This window comes from Podarcis vaucheri, assembly GCF_965113315.1.
Source record: "Podarcis vaucheri genome assembly, chromosome: 5".
In the NCBI taxonomy this organism is placed as follows: Eukaryota; Metazoa; Chordata; class Lepidosauria; order Squamata; family Lacertidae; genus Podarcis; species Podarcis vaucheri.
In genome coordinates this window covers 78,892,311-78,908,014 of record NC_138763.1, presented here as the reverse complement: position 1 = coordinate 78,908,014, position 15,704 = coordinate 78,892,311, and the positions used below count along the sequence as shown (strand labels likewise).

Sequence of the window (15,704 nt, the reverse complement as noted above, 5' to 3'; positions counted from 1 at the left end):
CACCAGGTTAAAACCTGCCTTTTTGCTCAGATTTCTAAGCTTTCACTTGAGGTGGTTTTAACGGCCATTTCTACTCTTGCATTTTAGTGTATTGTGTTTGGTTTTGTGAAATGTTATTTTTACCTGCTCATAGATCTCCAGATGTGGGGCAGGAAACAAATTGTCTGAATAAAATAAAGTATTCCTTCTCCCAAGTGTGTAACGAGGAAAAATCAGCAGTGCTGCACAACCCAGTAAACCCAAATCAAAAGTGGTGACCTTGTTTTTATATTCTCCTTAGCACTCCTTTTCTACCAATCGAGGCACACTGCTCCAGAGATAATTCTTCACTTTCCTCTTTTCTCATGTCTTGAGACCACCTGGGCAGGCCTTGCATGGCGGTTCAGGTATTTACATGAATTCCTTGTTATCGTGCACCTCCATGTGCAGTGGGTGTTCTCAGCAAATTGAGATTTGTGGTGGTGCTTGAGGTAACAAATATGAGCAAGCTTCCCCCCTTTCCTCCTTCACAGCATTTCCATTTTTGGCAGCAAAAGTGTGATGCTGTAAATATCTTCTCTGACACCAGAAGAGAGTTGTGTGAGGGAAACGTGTTCACTTCTATGAGTCCGTAACGGATGGGGCCCCTGAAAGGGATTTGAAGTGACAGCAATGTGGAATTCTGAATGTCATGTTTAAAGGAGGAAAGGTAGCTGGAAAGGTTCTTGCTGTATCTAAAGCATGGGAGGGAACTGGGGGAAATTAGTTTGACCCTGATCTGGAAACACATTTGTGGTGGTGTTGTTTTCCTTCTGTGCAGTGAACTGCAAAGTTTGAAGGGGCCTTTCCGTGTGGAGTGATTTTAGTAGTCGCTGGTGGAAGATGCAGAGTTTGAGTGATGTGTATCTCTACTTTGAATTTATGTATATTTTCTAAACTTTTTTTTTGAACAGTTCTTGTTTTAAGGCTGTGATGATTTTTACTGATTGGTTATTAAGCTTAAAATACTCAGTTCTGTAATTATAAATATTTTTAAATTGTAGATTTCCCTGACAAAGGATCAGAGTGGTCTGAAATGTGATGGGAAATAGTGTGTACTATTTTCCCTACCTTGTGCTTTTTGCTCATTTTCTCAATTTGAAATTTATTGGGTCCCCAATTTTCTGCTTAGGTTTCCTACCTATAAGCAGCTGCTTACAGCTGTGCTTCTTGTGTTGGTGTAATACAGTTGCAACCCTATGCACTGCCAATAGCGACGTCAAAGGCTCCCGCCTTTTCTACTATTTGATTTCTGGATTCCCTGCCCATCACTTCTTGTCACTATTAGGACCTATGGGATGTTCTATTTTCCACTAACATCTGCCCCTCCGTTCTACCTGCCCATCTAAACATATGAAAATACAGTGGTGCCTCGCAAGACGAAATTAATCCGTTCTGCGAGTCTCTTCGTCTTGCGAAGCACGGCTATTAGCGGCTTAGCGGCTATTAGCGGCTTAGTGGCTTAGTGGCTACTAACGGCTTAGTGGCTTTAATAAAAAGGAAACAAACTCGCAAGAACTCGCAAGACGTTTCGTCTTGCAAAGCAAGCCCATAGGTAAATTCGTCTTGCGGAACGACTAAAAAAACGGAAAACTCTTTCATCTTGTGCGTTTTTCGTCTTGCGAGGCATTCGTCTTGCGAGGTACCACTGTACCTATGCTTCAGGCATATGAGAGAGAAGTGGATTCTCCCTTAAAGAGAACATGCACATTAATAATGAACAAAAAACCTAGAGACCATGAGTGAGAGCACACATACTAAATACCATAAACCAGGCATGGGGAACCTGTGGGCCTCTGGATGTTGTTGGACTCCAACCCCTATGAACCTCAGCTATCAGGACCAAAGGTCAGCGACTGTGGAAACTGTTGTCCCCCAACATCTTGTGAGCCACAGATTTCCCATCCCTGCTGCAAACAGTGAGGGAAATGAAAAATAGGCAAGCTGTCTGCATCCTCAAACAGCAGTTTTTTTGGCAAGGATATATATATCTCCATCTTTCAAAATAGAAGATGTTCAGAATGAAAAGTCTTCAAAATGAAGAATTTTTGAAAAGGCACCACATGTTATATATACATCAAGAAGGAATTCTCTGGTAAATACCCAGGGAAGGGGAATATAGCAATGCAGGAACTGTGGTAGATAGAACATGAAGTCAGTCCTAGAGCTTTCTATAGAGAGAAAGAGGAAATGTATTCTTGGAAAAAGATGCTGTGACTTCCCTCTCTCCAGAACTATAATAGAACAGTTCAAACCTGAGAGTATGTGTAGTGCATTTCATGCTGGCTACTAAAACTCAACTCTACAATGAATTACTAATATGAAGTGTGGGTGTGAAATGGAATTCATCAGGGAGCAGAAGGAATCCGGTCTCTCACTTTCGGTACATTAAACAAAATGGTATAGTTTCACCTTCTATGCGTAAAACCTGCTTTTAAGTGAGCTACAGAACCCCAATGAGAAGCTCAGTATAAAAGGAGAATGGGGAGTCCAACTAAATGACAAATACTTGCTTGAACGTTGGCTTTTGTATGAAGAGACAAAAACTGGAGTTGGGTAGAATAATGAGCTGCAGACTCAACTCCCCTGAGGTTAAACTTTGGCTATTTTTGCAGCTCCATTGGCACTCTGATTTGAGTCTCCTAGAGCTTACCTTCTCAGATTTAGTGATATTGGTGCAATAGCATCAAAAGTCTAGGGCAATCAGAGTTTCCTGCCCTTGCTATAATTTGGGCACGGATGCAAAAATGGGCCTCTAAGGCCAAGTCACAATTCAGAGCTCTTAAAATAATCATATTTAATCTGCCGTCAGTTTTGTCTTGGTAATTTTTAGACATGCTTTCAAGGTGTTAGAGGCAAACTCAGATATCAGCTTGCTTGGAGAGTGACTGAGGTTAAAAAGAGAGAGAGAGAGAGACTTGTGCCTCAAGGCCCAGGTGCACACCCCCAGGAATAATAAAAACACATTGACACAGAATTTTAGTTTAAAGGTTAATGGGCAAAATTTAGGCCACGATTTTATTGATTACAGAAATGTGAGTGGTATTGGCTTAAAGGTAAAGGTACCCCTGCCCGTACGGGCCAGTCTTGACAGACTCTAGGGTTGTGCACTCATCTCACTCTAGAGCCCGGAAGCCAGCGCTGTCCGCAGACACTTCCAGGTCACGTGGCCAGCGTGACGAAGCTGCTCTGGCGAACCGGCACCAGAGCAGCACACGGAAACGCCGTTTACCTTCCCGCTATAAAGCGGTACCTATTTATCTACTTGCACTTAAGGGTGCTTTCGAACTGCTAGGTGGGCAGGAGCTGGGACCGAACAATGGGAGCTCACCCCGCCGCGGGGATTCGAACTGCCGACCATGCGATCGGCAAGTCCTAGGCGCTGAGGTTTTACCCACAGCGCCACCCGCGTCCCGGTATTGGCTTAGGCATTGGCAATAATTATAACTGACTCCTGCCAGCCCTGCAGGAAGTCTGAAATGGTAAACCACCAAAAGAGGGAGCTCTGTCAATGGCAACCAACTGAAGCTCACCCCGGGGTTCCTGTTGGGTCCTGGCATGGCCCTAGCCCCTCAAGCAGACTTTGGGCAAGATCCAGACCCACGGATTTCTCTAATGGAATACCCTTGTACCAGGAGGGGCAGGTGATGGCTGCATCTCCCCTCCCCCACATCACAATAAGCCAGTGCCTAACCACCTAACCTTACAAAGTTGTGATGATTGCTAAGAGGTAGGCAAAAACCAAATGGCCAGTGCCAATCTGCCAAATGGAAAAAAGTCCTACTTGGCCCCTGTTCCTAAACAGGCGGCCAACCGGTGTCCAGAGCAAGGCCAAAGTGGACACTTAAAACTAGGACGGGTGGGCTGGTGTTCATGAAGCCAGATGAAGCCCTGACAACACACCACCGCCTTTTAAAGGCCCCCACAACCATGCCACCACTCTCTAATTGGCCAACAGGCCAGTAGCGCAATCGCGGGGCCACTGTGGGCTCAGGATCATCCCCCTGCCCTTCCCCTAGATGTGTGTAGGGGGGGGGTGCCCTGGCACACGCACAACGCAGACACTTGAAAAGGAGGATCCGCTTTGCAGATTTACGTGGGCTCTGTGTCAGCAGCCTAACCTGGTGAAGAATGAACATTTTGCATTGAATTCATCTGGGGAAGAAAATACAGAGATATGGGATTCTGGCTATGGAGAGATGCCAGGTATTTAACTCAGAGGATGGTAATCTCAGTTGACTTACTCAAGAGTCTTACTCGGAGCCAACCCATTGAAAGTAAAGAACCTGACTAAGTTAGGTCCATTAATTTCAATGGGTTTATTCTAGTAAAACCCAGAATTTCTACATAAAATGCATGTGCTCTACCAGAGTGCTGATTCCTTCTGTATCTTGCTGTCGTTTGTGAAACCATAGCAAAATAGGTAATCAACAATTATTTACATGATGGGCTTGCTATTGCTTTAAATATGAATCAGTTCCATGCTTGGTTTTGCATACCCCACTATACCCTTAAACATACTGGGGATTCTTTAACAATTTCCTCATATCTATATTACATTTTGTCCCTGTTTTCAGGTCTCCAACCTCTATCTCTATGACAGTGTGCTTATGTTGGCCAACGCCTTCCACAGAAAGCTGGAGGACAGGAAGTGGCACAGCATGGCAAGCCTGAACTGCATGAGGAAATCAACCAAGCCTTGGAACGGAGGCCGCTCCATGCTGGAAACGATTAAGAAGGTAAGAATAGGAAAATGGAAACCCAGCGGGCAGACTGAGCAGGCAAGCTTCCTTACCAAGGAAGTCACGTTGCTTTGGCATGGCAGGATCAGGAGGAAAACGGAGGGTGAGCTGGGGAACGCATTGGCCAGGATTCAGGGAGAATAGAATAGAAATACTTTATTTGTCACTGTACCACTTGCTTACAGTGAGATTAAATGAGCTCTCCCCCCCCCCCAATCTCCCAGTCCTTGTTACACTCTGTGTGCTGTCGTACGACCACCAAACCCAAACGTCAGCTGCAATGTTGCTGTCTTCCATTCAGCAGCCTCACGGCCCAGGGGTAGAAACTGTTCTTTAACTTGTTGGTGCAGCTGTTCATGCTTCTATATCTCCTGCACAAGAGCAGGAGATTTAAAAGGTGCTGGCCAGGGTGTGAGTCGTCCCTGAGAATGTTCCTCGCTCTTCTGAGGCAACGGTCAAGGCAGATGAAGGGGAGAATTTGCAAGAGGATTTGTGAATGCCGACATAGACCTATCTGGGCTTTGTATCACCTCTGCCCTGCCCCACCCACCAGTCCCCTTCTTTCCCAATATAAAATGAAACAACAAAACAAAAGCTTTGTGGAAGGAGGAAATAGCAAGTGGTGAAGGCCCTTATGTGGCATGAGAAGGGCCTGTGCCCCATGATGCCTGGCAGAAAACATCACATTGTGTAGTGTTGGCTGCTGCCATAAGCCTTCTCATTGATTGCAAATGACCTTGGAGTGTCATTTGCTGCTGGGGATAATGGGATTTAGCAGCCAGGTGTCTCTTTTCATGATTGGAGCCCTCTACCCCCTTCTACTTAGCTGAGGTAAGTTATTTTTCTTAGGAGAAGGGGAAACTGGGAGGACAAGTGTAGGGTAAGAACCCCAGTTGGAGGCAGCCTGCTGTGCCCTGCTTGAATTTAGCATCCTAGCTTTGAATAGTCATGCCATTCTTACTTGCAACTCTAGGCATGAAGAATGAGAACTGTGGTTTTGCGTTCTTGGTTGTGGTCAGTCCCCAACATTATCCAGACATGCCAAGTATGGCTTATATCTGCACAAGGCCCTAGCAGAATAAAATATTTTCTGCTCTTTTGGCAGTTCTAGTGTGTGTTAAATCTCCCACAGGTGCTTATGTGTATTAAATGGCCAACATTCTCTAGTTTCTTTACAGAATGGGTTCCTTTAAAAAAAGGATTATTATTTTTCATTGATGTAGATTAAGATCATACAATGTACAATTTACATAAAAATCAATTTATTTTAAAAATGGATTCTATTTTAGAAAATGGGTTCTATTTTTAGAAAATGGGTTCTTGTGTTTGTAGACTATTGTGGGCATATGTGGTGCTTATGATACATGATGCTACTTTCAGTTTCATTACGCTACTTTTGTGACCTATATAATAAATGTCCTAAAACTGGTGACCTTGTTTCCTTAGGGTCACATCACTGGTCTCACAGGTGTTATGGAGTTCAGAGAAGATGGTGCCAACCCCTACGTCCAGTTTGAAATCCTTGGAACCAGCTACAGCGAAACATTCGGGAAAGATGTGCGGAGGGTAACAATGTTTTCTCTTTTTTTCTGCTTTTCTGTTCACACTGAAGGAGAGTTACATTCTAATTTCCTAGGGATAATGCTACCATTTTAGAACAACTGGTGGAACTGATCTTCCTCACAGCACTAAAGTCGTTAGCTGTGGAAATAATATTTTCTAATTTCTCACACACCTAAGCCTTGAGAGATAACAATTTTAGGCTGTCAGGATGGAGTCCAGAAAATTGTTCTCAAATGTGCTATATTCCTTAAAATATTCCAACACTGAGACAGTGAGCATAATTGTGAAAATGTTAAGCTCTACTTGTAGGTATTTCCAGGTGAATTATAGTATAATTGGTATAACTAAGACCTGTCCTACTTGGGAAACAAAATGTGATATTTTATTTCTAGTCCCTGTAAAATCTTTCAACGCAGAGACAGAGTGTTATACTGAAAGAAAGATGTGACTATGTAGAAGAGGAAATAAATTTATTTTATTTCTGTTCCCCAAGGCAGCTTACATATACTTAAAAATCAAATGCAATTAGAGTGGGGCTCTTGCATTTCATCTGTTTAACATTAGCCTGTGTCTCTTGCCTTTTTAAAAAAGAACCACCTTGACCAGGGCAAAAATTTCTTTGAAACACAGCAATATGGGATGTTTCAGGGAGAAATCACAGGTAGGCAAAGGATTTCACACTCTCTGGACCTCTCTTCTACCCCGCAAAACTGTCTGTTCCCAAGGGACCTCTGCAACAGAGACGCAACCATCTATCATTGCATATATCCACAGTGTAACATGTAGCTTGGGGTCTTAGAAGGAAATGCATAAGTAGGTGAAGCCTGATAGAGATTCAAGCAATAGAATGATTTGTCAATCTGCTTGAAACCTGAGTGTAACTTTTTCATTGTGTATGTAGCTGTCTGCCTTGTCGCATTTTGGTTTTGAGAAATCCATACAGAATTAGGCTCCTGCTGTTGGGGGGAAATCGGTGTCTTCTGGGATCTGAAGCTACTGAAATGAAAAGCTGCTACGTGAAAGCAAAATGAATTAATCAATAATTAGTGGGAAAGGTGTGAGGGGATGGAGTCTGTGGTTTAGTTGTTGTGCAACGAAGGTATATCTCAAGAAAGGCCGTGCCAGAAAACAAAAGACTCAGCAGTTAATTGAACTTGTGCTGATGGGTTTTTGAATGAGGACATTGTGAGAAGGAGGAGTTGGGAGACTGATGGAAGGGGAGGAGAGGAAGATAAATTAAGGTCCTGAATTCAAGTAAAGTTTAAGGGTGAATTGAGGAAAAGCCAATTGCCTTTTTTTCACTGAAAATTTTCATGGTTCTCCTTATTTTCACTGCGATTGTTGTTCCCACCCCTTTATTCTCCAAAGTGCCTGTATCTCCATCTGCTCTTCCACCCACTCCCAGTAAAGGAAAATAAAATGGCTATGTGCTGTGTTAGTGTTGACCTTTAAAGCCCTAAATGGCCTCGGCCCAGAATACCTGAAGAAGTGTCTCCACCCCCATCATTCTGCCTATACACTGAGGTCCAGCGCTGAGGGCCTTCTGGCGGTTCCCTCAGTGGGAGAAGCTAAGCTACAGGGAACCAGGCAGAGGGCCTTATCAGTAGTGCCACCCACCCTGTGGAACGCTCTCCCATCAGAGGTCAATCAGATAAACAACTACCAGACTTTTAGAAGACATCTTTAGGCAGCCCTGTTCAGGGAAGTTTTTAATGTGTGACATTTTAATGTATTTTTAATATTTGTTGGAAGCTGCCCAGAGTGGCTGGGGAAACCCAGCCAGATGGGCGGGGTACAAATACTAAATTACTATTGCTATTCAGGTGCGACTCAAATTAGGCTGGACACAATCCACTTGTAGGTTCCAACGAACCAGTTGAGACCAATGCTTTATAATACATCTTGGTTAGGTTCTAAAGTCAGCAGGTAAGCTGAAAATCATGTATAGTCAAAATTATCTTCAATTGCCCCCAGAGTGCACTCTTGAACTTTGGGCTCAGAGAAGTCTTCCAGCTCACTCACTCTTCCTCATCTGACTGGGGGCACTGCTACATGCTGACAGTGCCCCCCTCAGTCCCTGGGCCTTCTCGGGGCCAGTGAGCAGGAATTGCATGGATCGATGAAGGGAGAGAAGGGCTTCCCTGCCTTCTCCTCTGGCTGGTGGAACTCTGGTACATGTTGGCTACTAGCTAGCTCTCATGGGGTGAGGAGAACTGTTATGTACTGAGTTGAATAGGATCCAAAATGCAGCAGTCTGATTGCTCCTAGAACAATAGTATTCAGAATGCAGCAGTCTGATTGGTCCTAGAACAATAGGATCCAGAATGCAGCAGTCTGATTGGTCCACAGGAGCCACCCAATCCAACTCCAGGTGGAAGGGAATCCGCAACCTGATTGGCCTACAGAAGAATCCCGGAATTAGCCAGTTACATGGGGCCCATTGTGTAAATAATGTATATAAAGCAGACATTCTGGGGGAACTTCCATTCCTTCTCACCACTAGGAGCTGAATAAAGAGCATGAAATCCACTCTTGACTCTGAGTATATTTCAAGAACCTTGGGTTCTCCTTCTCCATCTCTTTGCTGCCTCTCCACAGGCAAGTGACCAGCAGAAAGGACCTTCCAAAAGGGGGAAGAATCCTGGAAAGGATTTTAAAAAAAATAGGAGGAAGAAGGTAGGCATATAGAGGCAACGTCAAGCAGGTCCCATTGAGGCAGAATGAAAAGGCTGGAATGGGTCCTTGAACTGGCAAATGAGATCAGAGGGCAGGTGACTGGTTCCACTGCCCTGAGTGCCAGGCCTTAGGGGGCACTGCAGGGTGTCACAACTATGATATAGTGAATTCAGCAGAAAGGAAGGCAAGAGGTGGGGGGGGCACCAAATTTTGGTCTCACACAGGGTGCCATTGAAATCTGAAAACCAAAGTCCACCCCAATGGGATCCTACAAGAGGGAAGGAAGGACATGGGAAGCAAAAGGGTTCCTTGACACTTTTGTGGGAGCTGCAGCCAAATGCGTATAGCTGAATTTACATCAATTAAATGTCTGTATGATGCAGCTCCGTTGTACACATTTCTCCTAGTTTCATTTCACAACATTGTGCTTTCTTTTCATTTTTAAAGCAAGCCTTATCAGTTGTTTCTCAAGGTATCCAGAACGGAGGCAAAACTGCCATCTCACACACATGCCTTATTTTACAAGAAACATTCTGTTTCCAGTGATAACATTTATCATTGGTTATTCATTTGTGTCATTTCAAACACTTTTTTTTAAAAAAGCTTCATTTTCTTTAAATATCATCTGTTTCTTAGAATCAGCCTTACTGTTTCTCTTAGCACTTCCCCAAGCAGATTGCAGAAATCACTTCTGGTAGTGTTTGTGATTTCGCTTGGTTGTGGTTGAAGTCTTGCTTTTTGATGCTTTTCATTCCTGTTACTATTTTAAACAAAATCTTGTCATTGGTGAAGCAGCTGGTTTTAAAAACAAGACATAATATTTGGGGCATATGCCATGTAAAACTGGATATAATTCTTTTCAGAAACTTGAAGATAATACAATACAGTGGTACCTCAGGTTACGTACGCTTCAGGTTACTGACTCCGCTAACCCAGAAATATCACCTTGAGTTAAGAACTTTGCTTCAGGATGAGAACAGAAATCGTGCTCCAGCAGCACGGCAGCAGCAGGAGGTCCCATTAGCTAAAGTGGTGCTTCAGGTTAAGAATAGTTTCAGGTTAAGAACAGCCCTCTGGAACAAATTAAGTACTTAACCTGAGGTACCACTGTAGAGCCATTATTATCACTGTATTTGCCTGGATTATTTTTTTAAGGCCTACCGTGACCTCTGATCAAAGAGGTTATATAGTGCTTTAAAAACATCAAGTTCCTACTTACTCAGAATCTGCCAATTTCAGTTTCTCTCCCCCCCCCCATCTTAAATTCAGTTCTCCAAATTTCCAGCAGAGTTTGTGCAATTCACCTGCATTTCCTCTAGCATACACATTTCTGTATACAATTTTGCCTAATACACACATTTCTGCAAAGCAATCTCCCCACATCTAATGCATTTCTGCATGTTATTTTCACACATGTATACACCTTCAACGCACATCTTACTACATACCATTTTCATTGTTGTACTGGAAAGCTGCATTGAAAAATTCAGAAAGCAACTAATTTTAAAGGTTGACCATGTTTCAGTTTGCATCCCCCCCCCCCCGGAATAACATTTTGTATTTTTGTACCTCTGAGCAATGCTAGCTCTATCATACTAGTTTGATTGCCGGGGATGAACATTCATTTTAAGTGTGGTGAAGCTGGTATGATTGAGGCCTTGTTATCTGATATTTGCTACTTGAAGCCCTTTTTACTGGTGCTGACGGGGATTGAATCTGGGACATTTTCTGCATATCAAGCATGTGATGTGTCTCTGACCTATGCGCCCAGTGGCTTCAATATCCCTCTGCATTTTTCAGTTGTGTTCAATTAGGAGCTTGTAGTTCAAGATGAGCTGATGATATAGCAGTCTCTCTCCCTTTCCCTCCCCCGCCCTCTGTGTGTGTGTGTGTGTGTGTGTGCGCGCGCGCGCATGTATGCTTTAGTGGTGACAGTTCATGTTAGGTATTTTGGTTCTGATTTGCATCTGTATTTCTGCTGGTACCCAAATTATATTAATCATGACCATGTGGTGTGAGGTTCCAAAAGGTGTACCACATTCCATGCTCAGTTATGAGCCAGTATAAGAAGGGAGTTATTATGAGAGGGCCACTTTCTGGAGATGGTTGAGACAAGGGGTTAAACTTCCAACCATCTTTCCAAAGTGCTGCCAGGGAGTCCCTTTACACAATCACCACTTCTTCCAAGCATACCTTGTGCCTGCCAGCTGAGGGAGACACTGATACTGTTCAAAGTGTTAGATTTGACGCTGAGGTCTAGTTATTGCCACCTAGTCTTCGTACATACTAGCAGATCTCTTTTGTTATTGAATTCTTTGGAGATATGATCCTCCCACGGCAATGCTAACAAGATTAGCTTATTTCAATAATTAAGTGCTTCCTTTTACTGCTGTGCGAACTGTGACACTCCCTAGATAGTTGAAAATCTACTGAGATCGTAAATGAAAATCACGATATACCAGAAGGGGGATGGTGGTATGAAATGGGGGGGGGGGGACTTATAACAGAAAGTGTTTCCCAGTTTGGCTATGTGATTGCAAAATAAACTCCACAATTTTTTAGAAAATGCTCATAAAAGTTCTGCAATAATAAAGTGGTGAGCGGTTATGGGCAAGCTTTCATTTTCAGTATAAAAAATCAGTTGCAGGCCTCAAAGCTCCTTCCCAAGGTGTGTAATCCTAGGGTTACATTTTTCAAGATGCTACACAGGGGATCTTGTATTAGACTTTCCCATGGGTTTTGTTTAACTAATTAGAAGCCCAACTGGGAAAGAAGCACTAAGGTGTTTAATCCTTTCCTCCTGTGTCCCTTCCCAAATTTGCAATCCTCTTCCAAAACTGATATCAGCTTAGGAAGTGGGTGGGGTCGGGTGTGGGTGCAGCTCACAGAACTATTTAGTTTCAGGAAAAGGGAGTGGGAGCAATATGTTAAGACTGTCTTCCATAAACACAGTTTTAACAGAGTCCATAAGTGACTGTGGAGGCCAATTCTGGATCCACACGTCCTTCTACAGTGGGGACATAGGTTTCCGGGCAGAAGTTGATCACGGTGTAAAGGTAAAGGTAAAGGGACCCCTGATCATTAGGTCCAGTCGTGACCGACTCTGGGGTTGCGGCGCTGATCTTGCTTTATTGGCCAAGGGAGCCGGTGTACAGCTTCCGGGTCATGTGGCCAGCATGACTAAGCCGTTTCTGGTGAAACCAGAGCAGCACATGGAAACGCCGTTTACCTTCCCGCTGGAGCGGTACCTATTTATCTACTTGCACTTTGACGTGCTTTCAAACTGCTAGGTTGGCAGGAGCAGAGACCGAGCAACGGGAGCTCACCCCGTCGTGGGGATTCGAACTGCCAACCTTCTGATCAGCAAGTCCAAGGCTCTGTGGTTTAACATAGGTTTCCGGGCAGGAGTTGATCACAGTGAGGGTTTGCCAAATGTGCCTTCCTCTTAGCTCAATTCTCCCTTTCATCCTGAGTTTGAGCATCTTCAAAGTCCATGACACCTTTGGAAAAGGCTGTTCTCCAATTGGAGCACTCGCAAGCCAGTGTTTCCCAGTTGCTGGTGTTTATACTACATTTTTTTTAGATTTGCCTTGAGAGAATCTTTAAACCTCTTCTGTTGACCATCAGCATTACGCTTTCCATTTTAAAGTTCGGAATAAAGTAGTTGCCTTGGAAGTCAATAATCAGGCATCCGCACAACATGACCAGTCCAACAAAGTTGATGTTGAAGAACCATTGCTTTGACACTGATGATCTTTGCTTCTTCCAGGACACTGGTATTAGTTTGCCTGTCTTCCCAAGTTATGTGTAAAAATTTTCGAAGACACCGTTGATGGAATCTTTCAAGGAGTTGGAGATGGTGTTTATGTTAAACACTATCTCCCAGTGTGCCATTTCCCCATTGTTCAACTCCCAGTAGCGCTGCTAAGTGGCCAAACAAAAGCCGTAGAAGAGGCTATTCAAGGATGTACTGCACAATGCCTCCTTTTTTGGTTCTTGGTGAAACTCAGTTAAAGTTATATGGGGGGAAAGCTTCATACGAGTGAAGTGCTTGAGAACTGATGTCAAACTGGAGTTTCACAGCATTTGTGTGATGATTTATGTACTGTAGTGGGATATAATATTTACTGGGGTGTCCTGAACAGTTCGTGCTTAACCATTTTGTAACTGATTTAGGACTAATTTAAGACTGATTTAGGACTGAACTAGAAGTGACACTAATAGCCACTGGTGGGAGCTTCTCTTACAAACTGTAATGTGAAGAGCTGGAGGCAACATGCAATGATGGTGCAGGGAGCACCCCCTCACATTCACAGCAGCCTCATAAAGGATGACTGGTGGGAGCCAGGGAGTGAGATAGGAGGAGACACCAAAAATACAGAGAAAAAAAGTGGGAAAACTTTGGTGACAAATACTGGGCCTTTGGAACAGGGATGAACAGCAAGGAAGGGAGAACGTCTTCCACCAACAAAGCCAATGGAGCTGACTACTGAATGAGAATGGAATAAAAGGGAGACAGAGAGAGAAAGTTGGCAGTGATAGAGACCAGGCAGGGAGAGAAGTAGATGGCAGGGAGAGGTTTGAGGTTACAGCCTCAATGAGGCAGAGATACCAAAGAAAAATTACAAGGACAGCATATTACAAAAAGGAACCTGTGATGGGAAGAGTCATTTCCTCCCTGGGGAGTTGAGAACTCACTGAGCAGAACCCAGGGGTAAATAACCATGCTGGGACTCTGAAGGGACCCTACAGGCTGTTATTGGGAACGAGAAATCTGCCAGGCACTTTCAGAGAGGCAATTTCTGACAACCCTGTGGCAGGGATGGGAAGAATTAAGCTTCACATCCTATGATTGTGAGGCTCCCCAGGCTGCTATTTACATAACAAAAAATGTGCATGTTAATCACACCCACACAATGTGTGCAACCAGGTAAAAAATGTGTAGATTAGTGAGGAACAGATTGGAAGTACCCTCAACATAGTGTGTACATGCCTTTTCCACTTCAGGGACAAGTTCAAAAACAAGCAGGCCTTCTAGTTTGCTGGTTGTGGAAGGCACAGAAAAATAGCTCTCATATATCTACCCTTCAGAAAATAGAAAGACTTCCTGCCTGGCTGAAGCATAGAGATAGAAACAAGGCTGAGCAACCCAGGATTCAAACTGAAATAATGTAAATATGACCTGCATATTGTGAAGCCCACAGAAAACCACACTTAAGAAAACTACATCTCTTCCAGACCAGGCCATTCTGTCAGTCAGAGCATCGGCAGAAAGAGAATCACCAGTTTGCCTAGGAAATTGGGTGACTTCCCTCTCCTGTAGCCATCACAATGCTGTGATGAGGCTGCAAAGGAAGGTGTGGAGCTTTGGCTCAATCCTACTTTTCAAGGTGTTGAAGGTGAATCTACATCCCCTCCAGTGCAGTTAAAAGGCTATGTCTGTCTTCATCATAAGTCATATAATATGCACTTCTGAATCAAGACCCAGTGTTGCGGTATTGGTGGAGCACTGATTTGACTTCTCAGAAGAGACACCTTCAGAAATCTTCTGTTTCTATGTAAAGTTCTGCTGTCAGTGGAGTTCTGTTCCCAATGCACTTTTAAGGAGTTACCAAACTCCTTCCCTCCCCAGTTCTTGTAATTTGTAGTCTGACACCTGACGCATTCATTTATTTTTATAATTATTATTACACTCGCTATTATAATTGTTGGTATCAGACTTTGGGAGCTGACACTTTTTTTCTTGCAAATGTTTTTGATTTCAGCAGCTCTGCTACAGGTTGGAATGTGAGTCAGAATTTCCCCCCTTTTTTAGTACAGCAAGTCAGGTTTCTGACGTACTTAATGGCATTTTACCTCAAAACGCCACATGATTATAGGATTCATCACTCTTTTAAGATCAGCGTGCTTTTCACATGCATCCTTCTGACAGTTACTTTAAATTATTAGAATCAAAACTAATGAAACCTGAAGCTGATGTTACAGAGAACTTTATGTGCATTAGAGGGATATATCCTGTCCGAGTTTAATCTTCTTTCTGTATAATTTGGTGGTGTGTTTTGCTTTGGGGAAAGGGAGTTTATGACACACATTAAGATGCCAATGTGCATGTAGTTCTTGACAGATTGATATATCTGGGTCTATATTTCTAGAAAGACAGAGGAGCTACTGCTAATAATGTGTCTTAAAAATGTAACAGAAAAATAAAATTATAAATATGTATAAACAGAGATGCACAATTTTGCACAATACCAGCTACAGTTTTGGGGCACTTGGAATTATTGTTAGAACTATAAACCAATTAATCATCTTCCTTCTATAAATATGTTTGAAGACTGTTTTTATTGAATCTGTATAATCCTAGGCAAAGTTCAGATAAAAATATATACTTTAATGTCAAATGCAGTCAGAAACAATATTCAATAATCTGATGATTAATATAAAATTGCTCTCAGTTAAATAAATGGGTGTGTCACTAAAACATACAAGCAATCACAAAATAACTTTCTTCAATATCTCAAAATTTAATAAACAAGTTTTGTTTATTAACTGTTTATTAAACAGTCTGGAAGGAAAGGACAGCTTTAATACTTCCTATTTTGTATAGACCAATCTCAAAGTAGCCTAAAAAAATTAAACAAATGTGCCTTTCAATCTCAGCCCCAGCCAGCTAAAGCTTAATTGATTTTTCTACTGATTAAAATG

General features: G+C 43.0%; 1 protein-coding gene across 6 annotated transcripts in view; it reads left to right on the top strand.

The window, feature by feature from the left end:
• The window catches only part of GRID1 (glutamate ionotropic receptor delta type subunit 1), a 722,825-nt gene that overhangs the window by 598,711 nt on the left and 108,410 nt on the right, over nt 1-15,704 (top strand). For 5 of the 6 annotated variants that reach the window (XM_082222336.1, XM_082222334.1, XM_082222337.1 and 2 more), the window contains exons 7-8: nt 4,596-4,757; nt 6,207-6,326. In XM_082222336.1, coding sequence (XP_082078462.1) covers nt 4,596-4,757; nt 6,207-6,326 — 282 coding nt within the window. The remainder of the gene's footprint in view (nt 1-4,595; nt 4,758-6,206; nt 6,327-15,704) is intronic. The other variant, XM_082222335.1, reaches the window with a different exon arrangement.